The sequence below is a fragment of the Pinus tabuliformis genome, chromosome 3_1, assembly GCF_031772625.1.
Source record: "Pinus tabuliformis cultivar Carrire ecotype Pingquan chromosome 3_1, CPIR1, whole genome shotgun sequence".
Taxonomy (NCBI): Eukaryota; Viridiplantae; Streptophyta; class Pinopsida; order Pinales; family Pinaceae; genus Pinus; species Pinus tabuliformis.
In genome coordinates, this window is record NC_142301.1 from 972,565,848 (window position 1) to 972,592,599 (window position 26,752).

At 31.9% G+C, this 26,752-nt stretch overlaps 1 protein-coding gene across 2 annotated transcripts in view; it reads right to left on the reverse strand.

Annotated features, from left to right (window-relative positions):
- Window positions 1-497: 497 nt before the first annotated feature.
- Window positions 498-26,752, reverse strand: part of LOC149191073 (MLO-like protein 9) — a 124,593-nt gene continuing 98,338 nt past the window's right edge. Inside the window, exons 1-15 of one of the 2 annotated variants that reach the window (XM_089412332.1) lie at window positions 5,297-5,726; window positions 4,954-5,011; window positions 4,124-4,275; window positions 3,872-3,988; window positions 3,689-3,749; window positions 3,286-3,374; window positions 3,099-3,173; window positions 2,892-2,983; window positions 2,684-2,733; window positions 2,539-2,579; window positions 2,252-2,425; window positions 2,108-2,143; window positions 1,948-2,015; window positions 1,641-1,701; window positions 498-1,391 (exon numbers count right to left, since the gene is read on the reverse strand). In XM_089412332.1, coding sequence (XP_089268458.1) covers window positions 798-1,391; window positions 1,641-1,701; window positions 1,948-2,015; window positions 2,108-2,143; window positions 2,252-2,425; window positions 2,539-2,579; window positions 2,684-2,733; window positions 2,892-2,983; window positions 3,099-3,173; window positions 3,286-3,374; window positions 3,689-3,749; window positions 3,872-3,988; window positions 4,124-4,275; window positions 4,954-5,011; window positions 5,297-5,428 — 1,800 coding nt within the window. In that variant the 5' untranslated portion in view covers window positions 5,429-5,726 and the 3' untranslated portion in view covers window positions 498-797. Of the gene's footprint in view, window positions 1,392-1,640; window positions 1,702-1,947; window positions 2,016-2,107; window positions 2,144-2,251; window positions 2,426-2,538; window positions 2,580-2,683; window positions 2,734-2,891; window positions 2,984-3,098; window positions 3,174-3,285; window positions 3,375-3,688; window positions 3,750-3,871; window positions 3,989-4,123; window positions 4,276-4,953; window positions 5,012-5,296; window positions 5,727-26,752 lie in introns of those variants that run through there. The other variant, XM_089412333.1, reaches the window with a different exon arrangement.

The following is a 26,752-nucleotide window of genomic DNA, read 5'->3' on the forward strand; positions in this document are numbered from 1 at the left end:
GCATGGCTCGATCAAAGGAAAAGACTCATGACATTAATGTCAAGAGGCACGAGGTGAGTAGGCCGGTGGGATAAAGGTCTAGAAGGTCTAGGGATTAAAAGCTGCTCCCTGGGCTTCGTAAATGTGTTCTAAAATACTAGTACAACGTTAAAAAAAATTCGAAGTAAAACATATATTACATTTTTTATTATTATCTTTAAGGACAGGCAAGAGAAGGTTCCCTCACTGTTTGAATATGCTTTCTGAGATGCAATATTTAAATATAAAATGTCTACCAATTCCAATTATGAATAAACGACCAGAGAAAGTTTTTACCCACTTTGAATATGCTTTCTGAGATAAAATATTTAAACATAAAATGTTTAACAATTCCAAATAAAACGATCAATTCATAATATTCATGAAATACAAATTTAAGCAAATCGCTTCGAGAAGAAATTGCTGAATGAATGTCTAATACATTCTCTTATATTCATTCAGAAGGAAAATATTGAAAGAAAGTAACGGTTTGTTCTTTACCCACTTTGAATATGCTCTCTGAGATACAATATTTAAATATAAAATGTTTACCAATTCCAATTATGAAAAAAAAATCAATTGATAATAGTCATGCAATACAAATTTAAGCAATTTGCTTCGGGAAGAGATTACTGAATAATGAATATCTAATACATTCTCTTATATTCATTCAGAAGGAAAATATTGGAAGAAAGTAACCGTTTGCGCAGTTTACAGGTCGTCCTCATGAAAGATCACACTGGTCAGCCGAGAACTATGACTTGATATGAAACACACAATTAAGACATGGCAAAGGAAAATTCATCTCTGCTATTTATGTTTATCTTCACATCTTCAGAAGTAGGTGGCTCTTTTGTGACCTCTTTGACACCCCAGGTTTCAGAAATCGAAGCAGTTCTAATAGGCTGCGGAATATATGAAGAAGATGCAACCATTTCGAGATTTGAGCTTTCCACTTGGTCTGAAATGGGATTTTGTGCTGTAACTTCTGAGTACTCGGGAGATTCGGTTGCTTCATAATCTGAGAGGTAATATCTTGGAGCGATGTCCGGAGTCTCAATGTCACCCATAGTACTATATCTGCGCATTAAGTGCAATGGAGAAGATCCATGGCTTGGAGTTGTTTCAACACTTGGAGTCCCCAATCTGCTTGAAAATCCAGACTCTGAAAATGTGTAGTTTGAATTTCTTGGTTTCATATTTTTCTCAGTTCTCTGATGCCATCTTCTCAAGCCATTAGCTACCCCTTCTTCAAGGATTGTGTTCTGCGATGAATTTCTTTTTTTGATATTTTTCTTAGCTCTTTCATGCCATCTTATCAAGGAACTAACTACTTGTTCGTCAAATATTGTGTTCTTCATGTGAGAACCCATCTGCATAGAATATGTGTCAGTTTTGAACCAAAATAAAATCCCTATGCTCAGGCTTAAAAGGACCAGAGTTATCTGTACCCTTTGCGGAAATATTTACCCACAATTTACTGAACAGTAAGAATAGTGACTTTCCAAAAATGCAGATATTTTCCAATTTTCTTTTAAGATAATGCAGTACGTTTAGAGAAGTTCAAGTTCTCTTTCAAAATGGAAGTCCTTTTATTTTAAATGAAGCATAAAAAATTTCACCTGTGTGACAAGTGCGTAAAGCGGAAGTGTGACATAGCTACATATAAACTGCACAATTATCCTGGATAGAACCACAAACAAATTACAATTCAGTTATTGTTTAATTCAAAGCATAATCATGTTCAATATTTTCATTATATTACAATTTACCAGCCTATATCTATTTATATTAAAATATTTTATTCATCATCTGTATTAAATATTTTACAACTAACATAAAAATAACCTCTTCCAAAGCATTTGTTTAAATTAACCAGACAAAAGATCTGTTTTACAGATATGTGCTTTTATATAATGACATTCTTACCCAATGACAATTCGCAATATGATCGTATAAAGACTATCGTGGAAACAGGAGTTCAAACCAAATTGCCACTGCAATAATTGTGAACGTATTGTTAACTGTGTAAATTCAATATCTCTGCTGATATTATAATTTATTATAATTACTAATGAAAATGGCTTACGCATGTCCACGACAGGAAGGCAAGCTGGAAAGCATTCTGCAGGAACCATCAAGGCTTTATGTCATTGTCATAAATATAATAATGAAATAAATATAATAGTAACAGTTAGAGGAAGTAAAATTTACAATGCAATTATTTCGATACCTGGAATAAAGTGAAATGGATCAGGAATAGAATAAGATCAGGGCGATTGAACCAAAACAACTTATCGGTTGGCTGCACCACTGGTATTCCTCTAACCACAGCATGTCTCCCTTGAATTCCTAACGCCATCTCTAATATTATAAGTTGCAGCTTCATTCCGACTATCAAAACAATCTGCACAAGTAACGGAGTAGCAATAAACACGCAGAAGTCAATAGTGGACAACTTTCCTAGATCATTAACTTATATCATCAATAATTCTAGTTCGAATATTTCCAGAGACTTACAGCTAAGGGAAGGAAAGAGAACCAAAAGTATGAATTCCACTCTGTTCACACAGTAACACAGCCAATCCAAGAGAGAACGTCAGACTCGCTAGCAACGGAAATTAAACAAAACTTTGGAGTAAGACAGAGAGTTGTGAAGACTTACTATGCAAATTGATAAGTAAAAATCCCATGGCAAAAGCCCACAGGGGAAAACTGCAGATAACACAATAAATGTTCTAGTGTTAGGTGAAAAGCAGGGGTAGGTCTCCCAGACAAACAAAACTAATGCAGGACTTAGAAGCGTTGCAAGAGGGAAATCTATTATTATTGATAAACACCAAAGTTTTTACGCACAAAAAGTTGTTACGAACCTGATTCCTATCACGCTCTTGAAGTCGTCATCCAATGATCTCTTTATATATTTATGAAAATTAAACTTCTTGTTATTTGCAGAGAAATGGGCCTATACGGTACCAAGAAATAAAATTTCAACACAAATCAGTTAAATCACGTGAATGAAATGGTTGTTTAAACAAAGACGAAATGGAAACGGGAGATTTGAATTAATGGAGACGTACCATGATGAAGCCATGGCGCAAGGTTAGGTAATCAACTTTCCTTATTGACCGAAAGAATTGTCTAAAGAAGCAAACCTGCAAATCTACATAGTGTTAAATTCTGAACCAGAAATTAATATTACTATTACATGTAAAAGGGATTCAAGTACCATAAATCTCTAGAATATTTGGAGTATGAATTACTTACCACCCATTTAAGAATCGGTGTTCTGCTCCATAAATTCATATAACGCCTTACAAATGTAGTTTGTTCGGTTAATCTGAACCTTGAAGGATCTGCATGAAACAAAGAGCAAGCACGTAGCTACTTGTACTTAGAAACAGCCTTTCTAACATTCCTCAAAACGTTATCCAATCCTAAATTTTCTTGATGTGCCCTTTTAATGTTTGAATTCAAAATCATATTACAGGGTGTCCCCGTTGAAATTTCCAGGTTCGTAGCCTGGTTAAGGTTGTCATTTTTCAAACACGACAGACTGCCAGACGAGGCAATTTGGGGAAAAAAATGAAAATACCTCACCATGTTATTTTCCAAACATGAGACACTGCCAGACGAGGCCACGTAGAGAAGAAAAATTAAAAGAACTCACCATGTGAAAACTGATAATCCATTGTTACTATCTCCTTTTCCCATGCTTTCCAACGCCTCATCTAGGCACCAAAATGACTTGTATTTTCAGTTGAAGATGTTTCGAATGCTTAAAGATATGAAAGCAAATTCAAACCAAGAAAAAATTTAAACTGAATGATAATTTGTTTCCCGTTGCACTTACTTTTGCTCTTGCTAGGGCGATTGTTAGGACACTATATAACACATGGACTGTTGCCAACGTGAAGACGAGGTAGTGGAGCTGGTTCATGCCATTGAGGGAGACCAGAGGATACTTACCCTTGAATCAAGAGGGAAAGAATATTTATCAAACTATCATAAATATCTTGATTGATATCAAATGGACTAACACGATTTGAGTAACCTCTAATTGCAGCGGGAAATTCGAATACGCAAGATAGAGTATGGTGTCTACCTGTTTGGAACAATGATCGGTACCAGTAGCAATCGATTCTTCCTTTTGACAGGGAAGCATACTATAAGCTATCCCTTCCGGTATACAAATCTTAGAAATGGGCTTCTGAAAAACGGTCAGTAGAAACGAGATGAAGCCCATAAGCATCAGTTCTGCAATCCAAGAATGCCAATTTAAGATGTATTATATCGGTCGATGTCATGTGATGAATTCTCATTCAGAAGTTCTCAGAGCTACTAAAAATAGACTTGCAATAGCCATTTGTTTATTTTAAACTCTTACTTTGAAACCCAATTTAGAATTTTCAAATCAAGCCGCAATACAATCAAACAGAGCAATTTAAAATGTTGAATGGTCAGATGAAGCCACAGTACAATCCAGCAGAGTAACGGAGTAAGCTTTGATATATGGGGTTAAACCACAATTTTTGGCAAACTAATTGATCAGTGGGGGGGCTTTGTTTTCATCTGGCCATTGATCCAAAGTCGGTGGATATCTTTCTGATACCGTAACCCTATCAGGTCTATTAATTTCTTGGAAAAAAATTGTATTTATATTAAATTTAATATAGAATTGCCCAATCAAAATTGTCTGAAATTTTAGTTCAAAGTTTATAAGATTTAAAACAAGTGGAATTCAATTAAATAATTATGAGTAGAACTTTGTATGTATGATCTTATCCCTTCAATATAATTCAAAGAAAATTTGAAGCGAAGAGATCAATTTTCCCTATGGGAGAAAAGGCCATTTCCAAATGCATTTATACCACTGAAAAAATAGCATCCAACAAACTTATTTCGATATCTACACAAACAATTACAAAAGCCTACCTGCTTTCACTTTTTCAAGTGCGTCATACAGGGCCTTCTTATTTCGCCTGGAGAGCCACTGCAATATAATCACAGAGAGATATTATTACAGAGAGACGTTAAGTTCAAATCTTGATCATTCTGCGTGTGGAAGATGCACCTATATAAGAAAATTTGCTAATCATATTGAAAATTCCGGTCGCTGATTATTGGTATTAGTTCACTGATTGGGGAATATGTTTGTGTGACCCAATATAGTGTAAAGAGCGTGAATCTGTTGCTGAATACCGAATACAATTAAGCCAAATCCGGTTGAAAATGGAAGTAAGATATTAAATTGAAGAGAATGTTGGCAAAAACTTACAGTTCCAAGGTGATGTATAGCATGTTCAATAAGTAAGGAGATGATTACAAAAGCCGAACAAACAACAGTGACTGCCCAAGTGGGAGTTTGCTCTAAAGAACGCTCACTACCACCACTAGCCGTTGCTTCCATATCTTTCTCAGACAACTGATAATAACTTCCTTCTGATAACCTTAAAACGAAATTTCAGTATTTTGAAACAACTCCAATGATGATCATCTAGAATACCTTCTTCGTAAATAAGGAAATGTCTCACAGCACAGAAGATGATTAGAAGTGAACTCTAAATGCCTTCAAATGTCCTCAATTCATTGAGTCTGAATATAAAACTGACAGAATCCTTGGGCAATTCCGCTTCTGCAAGCAAATACAATTCAAGTCAATAGGACGGCGGTTAAGAGACTGCCTTTTTGAATATCCAGGGTTAGTTTATAATCCCGGAAATCATAGAATAACTGACGTATTTGAGATTCAGTTCAACGCACGGGCTTCCGTGTTTGCAGAGAAGGGCCAAAATGTCAATCATGCTCTCGTCTATGATGCCAAAACTCCTACATCGAGTAATTTATGCGCTGAGCTGTCCAGGTGACTATTTCCTATTAACAGTACTATTTCCTAGTCCGTACATTAAACTTCACAGACATAGTCAATTCTGCGTTCAATTTGTTACTTAAGAAATGTGTTCTCTGATGTGTTATTGGCTATGCAATTATTATTATCGCGGACCTAAAATAATTATTATGTCTGTCTTAATATGATTTTTAATCTTTCACATTGAGGAATTTTTATTTTTATTTTTATTTTATTTTTTTTTTTTTTTTCGTAAAAATAAATTTTATTATTAATAATTTTATATTTATATAGATTAATTAATTTTCATTTATGTAATATAATTATAAATTTATGAAAAATAAATAAATCATTATTTTTTAAAATATATAATTAATAAGTAAAGTTTATATTTAAAAATAATATTATTAAACATTAAGAAAAACTAATACTCATACAAATATATATTTATGAATTATCCATTTTAAATATATCTAAAATTTGGAAAATAGAAATTTAATTTATAAAAAGTAATTATTATTTTTTAAAATTATAAATTTATAAAATTAAATTATTCAAAGATTATTATTTACATAAAAAGATGAGTTGACCTTAAAAAGTTTAATATATATTTTCTATTACTAAGATAGCTGAATAAATTAACATAAGAGAAAAGTAAGACAATTGCATTTATGACATCATATAATATTAATCAATTAAATTGAATTAAATTAAATCAATCTATATATATATGTGAATTTTAAATTAAAAAATAAGCTCTAAATGATGGCTATTTAAAACTAAAAAAACTCTAGATGATGACTATTTAAAACTAAAATATAGAAATTTTAAAAAGTAGATTTTTATATATGCTTAGGGTTAAGAAAAAATTAAAATACATCAAAATTAAACTAGCTAATCATAAATGCCATCTACCTTAACAACTTTGACAACAATCATAGGGTCTAAACATTGATTTATTGATTGATCTTAGATTCTCAATCCAAATTGTACAACTGGAGTGGACATTCGTTATTATCTCATGTCAACGCTATTGAATTTACACTAGAATGCCCCACATTTATTTTGAATTTCTTGTATCATATCTATCTACTATATTAGAATTGAAGCGAATTTGAATTTCTTGTATCATATCCATCTACTATATTAGAATGGAAGCCTCTACCTGCACTATTGATGTAACATTCCTCACCTGAAACTATTGAGTTGAGCCATGTGATTCATCTACAACTTCCTCATCTGGATCAAGGACCAATCACATTTTCAATTTAACGACTCACCATGGATTCATTCGTGAGAAGTGAACCATACATTGTTATAGGAGGATAAATGGGAACTACAACGTGGCAGGTATAATGAACAAAGGATTAACACAAAACTTAGAGACTAACCAATTTCGAGCATGCCATTTAACATGTTGATGGTAGGGTCATGTAAATCAAGTGTTTCCATGGATTATAATACTAACCACTTGTTTGACAATTTAATGTGCCGTAGCCGATATGACAAATATTATGGGATCAGTTGAAAAGTTAGTTGAAAAGTTATTATAAGATCAGTTGAAAAAGGATTATAATACTAACCACTTGTTTGACAATTTAATGTGCCGTAGCCGATATGACAAATATTATGGGATCAGTTGAAAAGTTAGTTGAAAAGTTATTATAAGATCAGTTGAAAAAATATTTAGTGTTAATCACAATTTCACTAATTTTTCCCTTTAGCGTAGAGGATGCTTAAACATTGTTGCTTCTAAACACATGATTTGGTGGAAAAATGAGCTTAATTTTTATTCTTAAAGAATGGTACTTACTTGGAGGAGCTTGATGGTATTTTTTGTGTAACTAATAATAATTAGCTTTTGAATGCTCATGTACCTGGATAAATTGACTTCGTTTAGAAAAGCATATGCTTCTGTATAATTTTTACAACCTACACTTAAACTCCATGCATTGGTAAATACTTATTCATAATTGTTACAAGCTAGTGTTAGACTGGATGTTTAGGAGTATTTAATAATTCTTCTAAAGTTAGTGAACACCCCTCCAGCACTTATACTCCAATTTACTTACAATTTTAAAATAGTGAACAAGCTTGTTCATCGAGGTTTTGAATGTGTTAGAATATAAAGAAATCAAAACTTAAAATGAATTTTTTTAATTAAATATTCTATATATAATAAGTCAATAATTGAATATATTTAGTGTTGACGTTAATCTAAGTTAAGATTAATTACATTAAGGATTTATTCTCAAATGAATATAAAAATTTAAGGAACATCAATAATATATTAGAATGACGACTTAGTATTCATACAGCATTATAGTTATAATGAAAATAAATTAGGTAATTTTGGAATTGTAATCTGTAAAAATCATTATAGTATTACTAACTTTTTATAGTGTAAAGGAGTTGTTTTTGAATTTTTAAATATTTATTTTAATAATAATTTTTAAATATTGTATTTGTATCTTTTTTTATAGATATATAAGCAATGTTAAAAGTCATTATAAAAATGTTAAAAATTATTATAAAATTTTGTATGTTCAGAAAATTTGAGTCCATAAATTTAAAAAATATTTTAAAATAAAATTTAGAATATATATATATGTATATGTATATGTATATGAGCATAAATGAGTTGTGAATTAATTCATCTCTAATAAAATCCAAATGAAAAAAAAAAAAAAAAAAAAACATTTCGATATAATTTAAAGCATACATGTATACATGTATCACAACTCTATATCTCCGTAATCTAAATTAATTTGAATGGAGCTATTTTAAAATATTTTGATTCAGTAAAGCATAGTTAAAAATTGATATTGAATTTTCAAAGTAATATAAGATAGTATTACATATGAAATCTTATAATGTGGGTTGGCATTAAAGAAAAACACAACTTCTCATGAAATATTATCAATGTTTCGGTGATGGATTTTTTAATAACGTTTCATTCAAAGCACAATCAAGAATGTTTAACATATATGGACATGCAAAATCAAGAATGTTAAAGATATATGGAAATGCAATATGAATTCTATAATTAGTTGGTTATATTTAAATGTATTTATTATTGAGGGGAGAAATTTATTTTATAATTAGGTATAAGGGACTGTGTAATTTTGTCTATATTCAATTTTTAGTTTATATATGCTTTTTTTAAAATAAAAATAAAATTTTTTAAACAAGAAAAAAAATACATGTTTAATTAGTTATAATTAAAAGTCTTATAAACTATTAATAATATCACTTACACTAAGAAAAAGTGGTAAAAATATGTCACTCTCACTCTTAACCATAAATAAAATATTTCTATGTCCATATTAAATGACATAAGCTTATATCAACTTTATAGAAAAATTTAGTATAAATTAAAAATAATAAAAACTTGTATTTTAAATTTTTAATAAGAGTAAGTTGTATAATTTTTGTGAAAAAAAATTCAGTAAATAACTTAAATACATTATTAAAATATGCATGTTGGCTAATTTATTTCAATATTATTTCATACATATGTGATATACATATGAAAAGAAAGTAAAATAAAATATTTAAATACTTAAAGAGAAGAATTAATTAAAGACAAAGCAAAATTGATCACTTCATAGTAAAAATAATAAGGCGATATGTAATTCATTTAATTTTTAATATGAAACCAATATGTAGCATTTTAAAAATATTATTAATAATCAAAATTCAATGTAGGCAACAAATAAAATGTTTTAATATGAAAAGTTAAGTAATATTGAAGTGCATTTAATAATATATAAATAAAAAAATATTTAAATATATATAAAATAGTTCATAAATAAAATATTTAAATGTCAATATTATATAGGATTAAAAAAACCATATATGCATTATATAAAGTAGAAATGTGTTGAAATTGCAAGTTTGGGCCATTATATATATATATATATATATATATATATATATATATATAGCTTTTAGAGGGATGAAATTTGTCAGAGGTGCAAAATAAGCTTTCACATCAAGAGGTTTGATCCCTCTTGGCTCTTGCCAGATTTGTGGTTAAGATGGATATATACTGTAACTATCATACTACAACTAGAAATATAAATCATCATCATAAATATAAAATGCATTACTTGAGATTTACAAATAGATAAAGAAAACAACATAACTCTATGTAGTATTCATAATAGACACATAATCTAAGATTTAGAAAAAGGGGATGAAATATTCATTCATTGATTCATTTTTTGATACTTCAATAGGGTTCCACAACATCATAGAAGATTGATTTAGATCTCAACAACATCTGCAACCGTCAACACTTAACCTTCACATAAGCTAGTGTTATCACTAAATATGATCCTTACACAAATGTGAAACCCTTTTATCCTATCCACAAAGGAGCTTTATATAATGATGATGTCTAAAGTTAACCATGTCAAATTTGTTATAAAATAATAGGGGTGACTATGCCATTCCATTACCTAGGTCAACTCATTAGTTATGATCCTTAACTTCTAATTGTTCTTAGCCAACTTCCATCATGCTTCTTTATGCCTGAATGTGTCCTTTACACTACTCTTGATCCTATACTATGGACCATTCTTTTCCATTCATGTTTTTACAACTTTGTCAAAAGCAAAGGGTCCAATAAGCCCAACTAGAATAATTGGATCACCATTGAGCCAACCCCTCTATTCCTTTTGCCCTTCAAATGAAGGGTCCAACTCAGGGATGATCTGTAAGTCTTTGCCACAATTTCATAAACTTTCTCATTCTTCACACCACTTTCCAAAAATGATAGAATATTTGGAAAAGAATACATGGGCCTTGTCATTGTCTAGTTCTATAGGATGAGTCTACACAAGCAATTTTCATTTCAAGTATGCAAATAATCTAGTTATTGTATAAATAAATAGATAGATCGTGTTGCATGAAAAAATTATCTCACATATTTATTCCCCGTCTATGCATCCTTATGGTGTGCATCCAATTCATCATCCACATCTTGAGTTGCTTGAAACATAGTTTATTATTCTAGAGGGTTAGCAATGGTCTAAGCCTTAGCATTCATTTGCCTAATTTTTTCTTATAGATTCTCAATAGACTTGTTTCTTTACTCTACCAAGCCCATCCAATATTTAACAATAATCAATACCTACTCAATTTATTCCATAGCTTAGTGTAGTTGATTTCATACAATATTAACTTCTTCAACTAGGGGACAATTTATGCATTAATTATTGGTGTTGACTACGTTGGGCTTAGGAATTATTCAACTAATGATGTAATTCACTACTCTATTTATGTACTTTTATTTGCTTCCCATAGCTCAAGCCATGTGTCTTATAGGTGTACCCAAATAGCTTCAATTTCATAATGGGATTGTTATTGATCGTGCTTCCTAATATCACGATCCTTGGCCATTTTTACAAGATATACCTATAATTTTTTATGGGTAGCTTGTATTTATTCATGCCCATTTTATTTTTAGGAAGGTGCTACTCTACCTCATTTAAAGGGATATTAATAACACATATTAAGTTAAAAGTGGACAATTGTTACACCATATAATACTAAGTAGCATGGCACATAAATGGTCACCAATTTAATGATTTCCCATTGGAAGGCAAAGGATCTGATTGAGATGGAATTTAAACTTCCAACTTTGCATGCTTGTTTACTAATTGAAGCACCCTCATGATGCACTTTTAGGTAGCTTCATCTAAGAATGAAACCACATCAATATGTTCCTAAATTATGCACAAAAATAGACCAACAATGAATATGGTCATGCATAAGGTTTTTTAGTTACACCATGGTGGAGAGGGTATTGATCAAAGAATGTCGTGGTATGTTGCTAGGTATATCCTCTTGTAGCTTGTCATTATTAATCTCCTCAATATGAACATCCTCTAGTGTCCTATTCTCACCTTACCAATACCATGTGCAATAAGGATGATTCAACATCACTTCCAATGGAACCTAAAATGACTCCAACCCTATCTATGACATTTTTCTACCATCCCTTCTATTCCTTACTAGATTATCACTACACTTGAATATATGAACCTATATTGGGTGTGTTTTTGTTGCTCACATGTAGAAGAAGGGGTTGTAATTTGTGATCCTTCATTCTTAATAAGGACTCTAGTGATATTCAAAATAGATTCTTGATGATAATTCCCTATATCAATAATTGGCATATAGTTGTGGGTATTATCATATTTGTGATACACAAGTGGAGTCTCCTCTATAGTATCCAACCAATTCTTATTTCAATAATTTCCAATTTCTTGAGAAAATGAATCTACACAACTAGTTGTTAAGATGACCCTTCATGTGTTGCAACTAGAACTGATTTTGACACGAGTTGAGTAGGTCAATTAGAGAGGGATGATGGAAATTGCATTAATGGAGATAAAATTATTTCTTATTCACATATTTTCGTTTTCTGAAATTGGTTACATGGCTCCAACATTCCTCGGAATTCTTCCCTTGAAAATGTAGCTAAAACAATGTTAGGTTGCATTAACATAGTTGGTAATGTTGGAGGATGCAAGGGCAAGCTCGATATCTTAGAAAGCTCAAAATTAGAATCCTAGATGATATAAACCTCCTTTATCTTCCTCTTCCTCTCATCTATGTCACTACCTATTGAGATTGAGGACTACAAAGGGGCTAAAGAGAATTTGGAAATATATATGTAAAATTTGTCATCTCATATGAATTTTTATTCCTAACCATTGTTGGCACCAGATTAGGAACAAGTTTTAGAGAAATATGCAAGAGAATGTGCCACATAGTGAAGAATTGGTCTACACAAGGCATGCTATGTGTGTAATGTTTTGCACTATGCACATACACAATGTGCATAATCTTGTGTATCAAACCCCAACCATTTTGTAATGCAACATGAATTGCATTGCACACCCACTTTACATTAGGGAATCCATAAAATGTAATGAATTAATAGAGACGGGTTAATATTTTGTAATCGAACATTTTGATGGTAAGTGGGTTTGTAATTCTCAATGTTGTCTTAATTGTACTAATCTAAAAGGATGTATGAGGGAACATTTAAGTTCTTTTTTACACATATATATAACTCAAGAAGTGCACTCTTTAAGATAAGGCCCATATTTGAATGTGTGAATTTGTTTCCTTAATTCAAGACAATGAAATATTACTTTATTCTTCTTTCTTAAATTCTCCATGTGAAATGAATGATTTCTATGGACAATTAGTGGATGATTTATGTGAATATGTAAATTCTTGAATATTTTTCAAGAATTCATGAAGTACATAATTTTCTTTGCTCCTATCATTTTTATAAGTTTCCTAGGTGAGACATTATTCATTTAAAGAATATTGAATATGCTAAAGCTCATGGTTTTTTTTGGTTAATTATTATGAACGTAAATTCTAAAACACTACAATAACAATTGGTTCCTTTGCTAGGATTGAATAATTAGGTTCTTCATGAAAGAACTAGGACATGACGTGGAAGCCATTAAGAAAAGAGTAGAGGACTCTATCTTAGAGAAACAAGAAGAGTTTGCAGAATAGGAAACTAAGAATTTATAGGTCAAACTAGAAATATGGAAGAAAAGGTACATTTACTCAAATCTACATGCAATTTTCTTTACTTATTTTCCATATCTATTTCATGACTGGATGAAGACAACAACATAAATTAATATTGTGTAGTGAGTTGAAGTACTCATGGTCTAGCACCATGAAGCCACAACTAGGTTGAAAACCCTATAATATCAATTGACTTATGCTTTGAAATAATTAAAGAGGTATATGTGGTAGAATTTTCCATTGAATGTAGTGAATCATCATTCTCCTCCATATAAACATCCTCCAATGTCCTTGTATCATCTCACCAAAGCCACGGGGAATCCAAGGTTTTTTAACACTAGTTCCAATTGCACCTAAAATGCCTCCAACCATATCTATGATTTTTCCACCGTCCCTTATATAATATAATAGGTTTTAACTACACATGAATCTATGAAGCTATATTTATTGTGTTGTTATTGTTCACATGGAGAAGGGGTTGTTTGCATTCCTTGATTCTAAATAAGTACTCTAAGGATATTCAAAATAGATCCTTGATGACAATTCATGAGATCAATAATTGGCATATGGGTGTGGTTCTTCTCAAATGTATGATACACATGTTTGGTACTCTTTATAGTAGCCAACCCATTCTTGTTTCAATAATTTGCAACTCCAGAAAAAGGAATCTACACAACTTGTTGTTATGATGTCCCAACATATGATGCAAGTAAAATTGATTTTGATACATGTTGAGTAGGTTCATCAAAGATGGATGGTGGACATTAGATTAATGGAGAAAAAACTTTGTTTGTTGCCATATTTTCCTTTAAGGAAATTTGTTACATGGATCAATTAGTGCTTGAAATCCTTCCCTTGAAAAGGTGGCTAAATCAAGGATAGGTTGTGTTAACATAGTTGGTAATGTTGGGGGCTGCAAGGGCTAGCTAGAAAGATAAAAATAATAATCCTAGATGATCACAACCTCCTGCCTCTTGTTTTCTCTCTTGGATATGTCACTATCCATTGAAACTAATGACCGAAAGGGGGCTTAAAAACATTTTTAATATATATGTAATATTTCTAGTGTCTATGAACTTTTTAGTGTTAACCATTGCTGTCACCTGAGTATGTACAAGTTTTGGAGTAATGTGCAAGAGAATGTGCCAGACACTAATGAATTGTTACACATAAGTCATGCTATGAATGTAATTTTTTCACTCGGGCACTTACACAATGTGCATAAAATTTTGCATCACGTCCCAACTATTTCCTAATGAACCATGAAGTGTATTAGAAACCACTTTATACTAAGGAATCCATTAATCATAATGAATTAATATATTATTGTTTCTATTTTGTAATTGACCAAGCTATGGTCAGTGTGTTTTTTTATAATCGTTAGTGTTTTCATGATTGCACTAATTTAAAAGGATGTATGATGAAATATGAGGTTCCTTTTTACATGTATAGAATTCAACAAGTGTGCTCTATAAGAAAAGGCCCATAGTTGACTCAATGAATTTGGTTCCTTGAATCAATATAACAAATTATTATATTATTCTTCGTTCTTAAATGATACATGTTAAATGAATTATTTCCATGGATTTTTAACGGATGGTTTATGCAAATGATTAATGTGAATGTGTAGATTCTTGAATATTTTCATGAATTCATGGAGTGTATAATATTTGTTCCTATAATTTTCATAAGTGTTCTAGATGAATCATGATACCATATCCATTTAATGAATATTGAATATGTTTATGCTCATGGGTATTTTTATAGTCAAGTATTTTCAACCTAGACTAGAAAAAATTATAAAAGTTGGTTCCTTTGCTAGGATATAACAATTAGGTTCTTCATGAAAGGAGGAGATGACGTGGAATCCATGAAGAAACCATTAGAGGACTAGATCTTAGAGGAAAAAGAAGAGTTTTCATGTCAGGAAACCAATAATTTATACTTCAACCTAGAAAGATGGAAGCAAAGGTACATTTACCCAAATTTATATGGATTTTCCTATGTTTATTTTCCCTGTGTATTACATGAGTGGATAAAGAGAGTGAAATAGCTTATCCTTTTCCAATGAGCTCAAGAACAACTGGTCTAGGACGAAGACTCAACCACTAAGATGAAAACTATAAATAAGGTTAATTGACTTCTTCTTTGAAAGAATTAGAGAGATATGAGGTATAATTTTCCAATTAATGTAGTGAATATTTTGGTAGTGTTAAAAGAAAGTTTGAAGTAGGCATGAGAGGAAGATTTCTAGTTAATTGGATTAATATGTTATTTGTTCAAAATTGGATAATGCAAATGGAGTCCAACGGGATGGTAATGTAAAATCCCAAAACTTGAGAGTCAGAAAGGGAGTGGGAATAGATGAGCTATGTCAAGAATGGATCTAGAAGAGTAAAAATTAAGATGAGAAGGGTTACATGCAAGAAGATATAACATTAGGGAGATAGTTAGGAAGGAAAGGAAAAAATGGGAAGGGAAAGAAAGATAGAGTAATGCAAAGGGATGAGGATAAGTATAGTTACAATATATATAATGAGAATAAAAAGAGAAGCAACATCAGGAGTAGGTGTTGGAGAGAGATATGCACAGTAGAGGAGTGTACAAGGAGAGGAAAGGTCATATAGGAAATGCAATGTTGAGGAAGAAGTATCAAGAGAGGATACCGAACATAATAACCCTATAATTATAGGTATTGAAGTTCAATCCCATTATAAAATCGGATTCATACCTAAATTAAAGGAATATGATGAGGAAGGTAGTTGTGAAAGTGATATATGAAGTAGTGAGGAGGGAGTTATTTCTATAGATGAAGGGATTGTGGTAGTTTTAAGAATGTTTACACAACTATATCTTGGAGGCTCTTTTGGAATCCCTAATGAAAGAAACTAGGTAGGATCAAATAATCCCCTTTTCCAACCACCCCACTCTCATGTTTCAAAACAAAGAGGAGAATGCTCAACAGAAAATGAATTCAATAAGATTTTGTAGGAGAGGCTATAAGAATCTGCAAAACTAAGTCAAAATTAGCTAGCAATATTAGACTTGAGCCCCAAGATTACTATGTGGGTAAGAAATCATTTGATGATTAGACTCCTAGTATTTCATGTTTTTAATTGAACAATTAGAATATAGTTGGGAGGTCAATGGGGTTGTTATAATTAGTAGCATTGTCATGATTATAACACTTCGAGGATGACCCAATATTTATTGTTCATGTCATTTTGAGACTAGTGATTTGAGAAATATTTTGGGGATTGTGTCCCATGTCCACATGTATATAGGACAATGTGCCTATGTATATATGCTTTTAGGTTGGAGTACCTATGGAATTTTAAGTCAATAAGCCCATGTTTTAAATGATGATGACATGCATAGTTATGTAAATATATAATCATGCATATTAATTAAAATAGCCCATTTGTTAGGTCCCCATACTACTAGTGTAGCCCCTGATTGTTATTAATGCAACCCCCTTATGGTATTTTTGTGCCCATGTAGTCCCCATGTTGTTATTATTGTGTCCCATAGAATCACACTATTGTTATTGTTGTGCCCCTACAATATTATTGTCATGTAGGCTTTGATTATATTAAGACCACTTAGACTCCTATATATAGAAAGGAGGTATTGCCATTTGTATCATCCAAGAATTATTCATTTGTGTAATTTAAAGGAGGTTTCCCCCTCAAAGAGGCTGATTTTTAAGTTGTTGATCTATCTTTTCTATCTTTTTGTGAGTTGGTTTCATAACATTTGGTATCAGAGATTTGGATTTTAGGGTTTCGCTGCTCCAAAACAGGTCATCGTGGTATTTTCACTATAACTTTGTTTCTGCAGCATTTCAGATGCTAAGCGAAAAACCAATTTGATACAAAATCTTGATGATCATTGCGTCCAAATTTCAAATCTTGTCTCGCTATATTTTGGATATATGATCCAAGGAAGTTAGGGTTTTTGCAAGCTCCTGAATTACATCCCGAACCGGTGACCTTGGGAAAATCGTCTTAACTTTCTCTCTGAGTATCAGATTGAAATTTCGTAAGAAGTTACAGAAATAGGATGGACTGTAGTTTTCTATGCATCGTTTTCATGTCTGAGGTTTGAAACAGTGACATGTGGCACTTTGTACAAGTTCGCTCTACTAAAAAAGTGTATAATCGGGTCATTTTGGGAGATTGGGCATAACACTTTCTTGGAGAATCCAATTTCAATCATACTGGTGGCAATGGAAAGAGGACTCAGAGGGCTACCATGGGTATCAATCGTAGACCTTGGAGATATGAATTTGCAGAGATACAAAAGATTCAAGATCGAGCTTCTAAAAGAAAGAAAAAGAATGACTTGAATCAAGAAAATAGAAACACCTAGTAAGAAAAATTTGATGGATGATTTGAAGAATGTGATCGAAGCTAGGATAAATAGTTTTATATGTGCCATGGAAGCTAATATCAATGATATGGAAGCATATTTGAAGAAGGGCATGGAATATTTGAAGAAAGACATGGAAGGTTTGAAGGAAGGTGGAACAAAGCTGCTACAAAAAAGGCCTCCTAATGACGAAAAGGTAGTAGAGGAAACTCATGATGAGAAAAAAAAATGTTAATCATGATTTTATAGAATCTAACATTGGATTGAAGATCCACCATATTCTAAATATTGATATGAGGAAGTTTGATTGCAAGGATCTTATAACATGGATACTTCAGATGGAGAAATAATTTGATCTACTTGATGTGCAATTGTTACAAAAGGTATGTATTGCATCTTTATATTTAGAACTGAATCATTTTTTATGGTACAAAGGGTTTGGTTCTCGTAAACACTTATCACCTGGTCAATTTTCATGGAGGAAATGATAGTACATTATGAGGATACAAAGAGCAACACCTTCTTTAGCCAATTGATAAATCTCAAATAAAAGGGTTCAATGGAAAAGCACATTGAGGACTTCCAAAAATTGAATATAAGGGTAAATCATATTCCAGAGAAGCAGAGGATTCATGTCTTCATAGGGACTTTAAAGGATAACATTCAACATGAGGTTTGTCTTTGGGAACCTGATTCATTGGAGAAGGCATTCAGGTTGGCAAGAAAAATTGAAAACAAAATTATGGCAACAAGAAATCCTACCACTCACAATTTTAAAGATGGAAGTGTTTTTGCTCCTAGCCTTCCACAACCTACAAGGTTGACACCACAACAATTGGAAGAAAAAGAAGAAAATGACCTTTGTTACAGTTGTGATAGAAAATACACTAAAGATCATAAGTGTTCTGGAAATAAATTGTTTTACATTGGTTGTGAAGAGGAGGAAGAAAAGGATCAAGAAACATCAAAAGAAGAGGATATACATCAGGAACTAACCCTAGAGAAAGAAGAAATGAATCCAACCATATGTTGTAATGCATTGGTAGGAATTACCACTCCTCAAACTTTCAAGATAAAAGGACATATCAAGAAGAAAAAAGGATAACCTCACTTTTGCGTAGAATCAAATGAAACAATAGGCAGATCAACATCACAGTGAAAGAAGTTTTGACATAGGCGACCAGGTATTTTTATGACTACAACCATACAAAAAAATGTCCCTCAAGCAAGCTAAGAAGGATAATAAATTATCACCAAAGTACTATGGTCCTTATAAAGTGCTACAAAAGATTGGTACTATGGCATACAAATTGGAGCTTCCTGCATCTTCCCTAGTGGCCCCACATTTCCATGTTTCATGCTTAAACAAGGTTATAGGTGACAAGGTCCCAATTCAAAAAATATTGTTGGAACTTGATGAGGAAGAAAAAAATCATATTTGAACATAAAGCAGTCACAGAAACAAGAACTCGACAACTACGAAATCGATCAATTTCAAAGTATCTCATAAAGTGGAAGAACTTACCCACTGAATATTCCACATGGGAAGATGAGAATTTTATACAGAAGCATCCAAAACTACTCAAGCGTTGAGGACAACACTTTTTGAAGGAAAGCGGCAAGTTAGGTCCCTATAATACTAGTGTAGCCCCTTATTGTTATTATTTCAACCCCCTTATAGTATTGGTGTGCTCATGTAGTCCACATGTTGTTATTATTGTGCCCCATAGAAGCCCACTATTGTTATTGTTGTGCCCCTACAATATTATTGTTATGTAGGCTCTGATTATATTGGGACCACATAGGCTCCTATATATAAAAAGGAGGTATTTCCATTTGTATCATCCAAGAATTTTTCATTTTTTTAATGTAAAGGAGGTTGCCCCCTCGAAGAGGATGATTTTTAAGTCATTGATCTATCTTTTCTATCTTTTTGTGAGATGATTTCATAACACCATTGCTAAAAACCAAGTTGGACAAGAGGGAATGGTTTCTACAAAATCACAAGTGGGAAAGGGGGCTAATAGACAAGCGATGAGTGACTTAAGACAAAGGGGATACACCATCATTAATATGAGCCTAAACTTAGGATGGAACCTTGAAAGGAGAAGTGTAATGATAGATATCCCTATCTGGGATGTAGTGGATACGTGGAGAGACTTGAGGGAATTTTGGAGAGACTTGAGACTTCTTGTTTTAGCCTGTACTCGAGCTCTATAAGATTTGTGATGTATCCTGGAAGATTATAGAGGAAACGAGTGGGAGCACACTACCTTGCATTGTTAAAGATGGTGGGGAAAATGGGACTATATGTTGGAGTGTTTTTGGGGTTTGGTTCCTTAATTTCTACCACATTTAGTATATATCATGGGAAAGAGTTGGCTTCGGGAAACATTTTCCTTGACATAGTCAAAGCGTTAGTTTGGTGGTGACATGTTGCTAAGAGATTATGAGAAACATGGTCTATGGCTAAGTGGAATGTTTGAGGTCTACAACTAGTTCGCTTTTCATTTGAAAACTATAAATGATTCTTATTATATTTACATGTTTTATACCATGGTATTTCATACATTTAAACATGTAGATCATTTTTAATAATTTCATATATACTTAACATGATTTTAATGACAATGTACATGCTGCATTGCATGATAAAACACATCAAACATGTAGGACAAAGATCATATGAACCAAATCTAAGGTAAGTTTATAGAGTTCAAGTTTGTAGAGATATTAATACACCCAATAAGTGGATGATAGTTTTATAGAAAGGTATTTGAGCAAAGGTTACATCACTTTGCCTATATGTACTTAGATATTCACATCTAGAAGATAAATTACAATTTTTCTATAATATATTTGAGAAAATTTCTCAAGAAGAGATTTTTGGGAAAATGTATGCATTCATAAAATCATGGCTAGAAATTGCTAAGATGTAATTGATTTATTAGAAAATAATATATAGAAACGTGAACGGATAAGTTAATATCATAAGGACTTGTATTGCAACATTAATTTTTGGGAATTGTAGAGTTAACCTGGGAGAGAAGTTTTGAAATTGGGTAAAATTCCTAGTAATGGGAAAAATCCATAGGAGAAATTCACTAAGAATAAAAAATGAATTGATAATAATAAGAGTCAAATAAATAATTATAGGCTTGGATCCAATGATAGAATGGGTTATTCAAAAAATAAAATATACATATTTTGTGAAAACAAAAAATTCTAGAAAATAAAGTTTTATTGACAAACATTTAAGAAAGAAATACAACGTTTTTAAAATTTATTTTTTTTGTATTGTGACATCAATAGTCATGTGGAAATGCCTAAGTGGTACCTGAGTCAAAACATGGATGATGACAAGTGATATATAGTTGAAGAAGTACTAAGTGCCTTTCAAATTTGATGGTTCACTAAAACTCTCACATCTTTAGATCTGTTATGGATCATTGATTTCCAATGGAGTTCATTTCAATCATTAGATCCATTAGGCACATATGTAAAATTAAACCCCTCTAAAGTTTGTGAATAAGATTAATATGATCCATTCATCATGATTGGGCGTAGTCATTAGATGAAACAAAAGTAGAAATTAAATCCTTTGTATATTTGGATCTCATATGCAGTCACCAATGTCAATTAAAGATGGGGCTTAGCGATTAGGTCCATGAGGTGCAAAAGTAAGCATTGAACCTCTCACACATATGTTTCCAATATGGAATCATTATTGTTGATTAAGGATCAAAATTTATCATTCAATTCATTAGTTGCACATATTCACATAAAACTACAACTAAGTTTGCACTCAATATGAGATCTCAACCATTGATATAAGATCAGTAGTCATTGTATTTATTACGAGAAAGGAGATGCATTGATGGGTGATCATATTCAACTCCTATAGTGATATAGACCATTGTGTCAAGTCAATCATGGCCAGCAGATCTATTGAGAGAGAACATCTTGGTAAATTTTTATGCATGTTGCAATCCAATATGGAATGTTGATTATTGAATTACTTTTATATCAATCATCATATCTATAGGTATACAATTCATGTGCTCTAGGAAAAATATGGGGAATGGACGTTCCATATCATCATAGCTTGTAAAAGGGTACCATATGGGTGGGTGAAAAAGGTAGTGGGACCGTCCCATTAAAGTAATGGTCCTGAAGGTTTGACGTCACGGTGGAGCCTAGGCAAGGCCAAAAGATAGAGAATGTGGAATAAAATGATTTGCATGGGTGCGAAAAGTCTAGGGATAGACATGCAAACTTATTTCATCTCTAATGAGAAATGAGGAGTATATATATGTGTACTTTCATTAGAAAGAAAACACATAAACACAATATGTATATATAATAAAATTTATAGAACATGATTTGAAGGGGATTTTAAGTGATTTAAGGTGCTAGAATAATGGAAACACTTAGTAATTCCTGAATATATTTTCAATTATTTTAGGGCATTGACACATAAGGAATATTTTAGGCCATAAAAACCATTATTTGGTGGAAAATTAATTACATTGTGTGTACAAAATATACGTATAATATCTACAATTTAAATGAAACATCAGAGATACCTCCAATATCATATCACAAGAACAAAACGATGTTAGCCTGACATTGTTATGCTTGAGACAATTAAGAGGAAAAATCAAGCATCAATTTACTTCGAAGATGCATAACTTGAAGGTCATGTATTATAATGGGACTTAAAGGTTGTTAAGTAATATCTTGGATAATAGAACATAGCCATGCAATCATATTTGAAATATGAATATATAAATTCTCAAGAAAATTAGCAAGAAGCTATTGTAGGATAATAGGGGAAAATTGGCCAAATTGATTAAAACTTCCATAGACCATATCTTTCATCCCGTAACTCAGATTTGGACAATGAGATGGTTAAAATAGATCCATTTGGGAGAAGAATAAACACGATAATTGGTTCCAAACATAGAAAGTTACCATATTCAGTGCTTTCAACTTCAATGTACCATTGAGTGACACCTCTAGCAAGAGGTTGCTAGAAAAGGAAAATATAGATTCTATAGTCAATGAATTATTTAAGTGAACACCATAGATGATATCTTGTTATGTGAGCTACTAGAGTTTGTCCATGATTTTCATTGAATTTTGGAATATCAGTGGGTTATACATTAGCACAACTAGTGATGCAAGCTTGTCTGTAATTGGATCATTCATGAATTTAAGTAGATTAAGAAATGAAATTTTCAACAAGAAGGCTGAATTGAAAAAGTTCAAGGGAGGAGCTTGTGTGTCATGTGACATAAGATGGATTTTTTTTATCCACCCATTGGATTTTGGTAGATGATCAAACTCATAAGGATGGTGGATTACTATAGGACTTGGCTGCATCATCTAAATTGGATCATTATATTATTTATAATCCATATCAATGTTTCTAGAGTGGAAAATTATGAGGAATCAACTTGTAATAAACCTGATAATTGGTTTCAAACATAGAAAGTTATCATATTTAGTGCTTTCAACTTCAATGTACCATTGAGTGACACCTCTAGCAATAGGTTGCTAGAAAAGGAAAATATAGATTTTATCATCAATGAATTATTTAAGTGAACATCGTAGATGATATCTTGTGATGTGAGCTACTAGAGTTTGTCCATGTTTTCCATTGAATTTTGGAATATAAGTGGGTTATACATTAGCACAACTAGTGATGCAAGCTTGTTTGTAATTGGATCATTCATGAATTTAAGTAGATCAATAAATGAAATTTTCAACAAGAAGGCTGAATTGAAAAAGTTCAAGGGAGGAGCTTGTGTGCCATGTGACATAAGATGGATTTTTTTTATCCACCCATAGATTGGATTTTGGTAGATGATTAAATTCATAAGGATGGTGGATTACTAGAGGAATTGGCTGCAACATCTAAATTGGATCATTATATTATTTATAATCCATATCAATGTTTCTAGAGTGGAAAATTAGGAGGAATCAACTTGTAAGTCATTTTTCCTAGTTGTTTTAGTTTGTAAAATTTTGGGTGAAAAACATCAGGAGCCATTTTGAGGCCTTAAATGACCAGTTTTTGTGGTCTTTACCTTATGACGGACCTCGACTCCCTAATATAGACACTGATACCTTTCCAACAACATAATAATTTCCTCATTTATAGATCATACAAGAACATTAATTGGCTTTGAAGTTCATCCCACTTCCTAGCTAGTTTGTCTAGTCTAAATTAGATCTTTCTCCTAAACATATCTATTTTCAAATTTTTCAATCACTAGTTTAGGGACATGTTTGTAAGGGGTTAATCCTATTTTTTCCTCCTTTGTAATATGATTTTTATAGGAGCATATTCTTAGACTTATCTTCGGGGAAATTTCATTTATTTTAGCATCTCCTTAATATCTTGTAATGTTTCCCTTGTCTTGGCAATGAAATTTCCAACCTCTTTCTTCAGTTTGAACATGGTTGGATTATTTTTAAACACAAAATGAATATGATATGAATTAAGGCTCTATTTGATATATTATCATGCAAATATCCTCATAGTGGAGAAAATTCCAAGCCTTTAAGAAGGTAGTTGACAACCATAGATTCCATTTTTTGTAAATTCCTTAAAAGAATTCTAGTAACCTACTCTGGTATCTAGGCTAAGCTATAAGATATTTTTTTATCTCTAGAAACATTCTAAGAGGAAGCTCATCAAATAAGATATTGTGTGCAATTGACAAGAACTTATTGATAAGGTTAGTCAGTCCTAAATTCGCGGTATGATTTCTCACCATTGGTGTCCAATGGATTATAGATATGACATTACCATAATGATATTGAATATGCAAATGAATATTGGAAATTTATCCACCTTAAAATATAGAAAAAGATATACAAGGATTGATTAGTACTTAAAATACTTAGTGAGACTGTAATGGGATAATTGAACATTGATGAGACCAACCAAGTATTGACTAAAGTGAAACCTAATGAAATACATTTTTGTCATGAAATGGAAGTTCATAACCCTAAAATAGTATCATCAATAGTCTAGTCATTATCAAATCTTAATAGACAACAAACCATTGATATAATTTTCCTTGACATTTTAGGCAATATGCTTGAGGGATAAGGGGACCATTTTCTCGTCATTGAGAATTCAAACGAAAGAAGTATTCTAGGATAGTGGAATTTTATTTAGGGAATACCTCATTATAAGGATAACGTAGAAGATATTATAAGTTTAGTTTGTTTTGGCATCACTTTTTTAAGTATCTCTTGAACAGATGCAAGATTAATGTGCAACAAGATAGATCCATTCTTTTACATGATAGCTTGTTTGTTTGGAAGGAAATTTTCAATACACCAGGAAATAATTATGGGTAATTGTATTTTAGAGGAATGATAATCTATGAAAAATAAGATTCTTAGGTTAAGGCAATTCCTTGGTGATCTTTAAAATGTTGGAAATCCAACTCCTTGAGATCTTAGAGGTCGAATTCATAGTGGGATCATGTGGATCCTCTTCACTATCTATTAATGAAAAATATTCAAAATTAACATGGCATGAAGATTCTAAAGTTTGGTGTTTTTTCACTTTTACCTTGATTTTGATTGAAGAAAATTAAAGTAAGATAAGACTTGAAATCTTATCCAGTAATTAGTTGTAGCCTCTTATGTGAGCTATGAAAGTTGTCAATAGTTTTTCTAAAGACAAACTACACAACACATCAATGATAATGAGGAAAAATAAAAACTTTCTTATTTTAAAGGTTAACTGAACCATTGGGACACATGTCATAATTTCACTAAACATGAACCTTTTATTTTGAAAAATATGATGGACATTCTCTCCTTTATTATGCTGAAGACATTCCCATATTATTAACATGTAGGTCAATACTTTTGTGCATCCCAATGCCACCTAGAGAACTTATTTTATCACCTACCCAACACTATATTTGTGCCATTGGTTGATGTAATATTATGATATCTATCTAGGGTCCCATAAGTCACATCATCTATGCAATATCTTGGGGGTTTGTGATGGTTGATTTGGAAACCCTATCAAGGATCCTTCACATAACTTTTTAGTTTGTGTGTGACCAAAAGGTGAATCACTTAAGCACAAATATAAACCCACCACCCCCCACCATCCATTAAACTTTGTATACATAGGAGGGCCTATATGGCTTCTTTGTTGCCAATCCAAAAAAAAAATCAACGATGTGCTCCCAAAGTTGCATGGAAATTAACATTGGGTGGTAGAGTAAAAAATATGCCCTTTTTAATAAAAAATTACTTTTTAAAATAAATAAACAATCCATAGATACTAAGAAATAATTATTGTTACAACACCTTCCATGCTAAATTATGAATAGGAACACATCCTACCTTTTTATAGAGGATTTAACACCAGAAGATGAGCTAGAGTTGATAGAGGATATAGTTATGCATAAAAGGCCCATAACTACAAGACATAGGTAGCATGACCTTCGACAGATTGATCTGTAAGGATAGCCTCCAAGCAAGGCTAAATGGTACTCTAGTGAGAAGGTAGAGGAAACAATTTCTCACCTCACTTAGTAAAATATTTTGGGGACCAAGATCCACCCAAAATGGGAAGTTGTGATCTGAATTAGATCAATATCTTGTTTTTCATCTATCTTGAAACTTTTAGGGTGGAAAATTTGGATGAATCATCTTACAAGGTCATTTTTACCAATGGTCCAAGTTTGGGAAATTTAGAGTCAACAAATTTAGCAATCATTTTGAGGCCTGAAAATATCCTTTTTTGTGGACTTGACCTTATTATGGACATGTAATCCATAATGTATACAATGATACCTTTATAGAAACACAAGAATCACCTTATTTAGAGCTTGCATAAAAAAATTAGGCCTCCTAGAGTTTACCTATCAAATGTTACCACCATAATTTGAGAGGATGACATGTGAG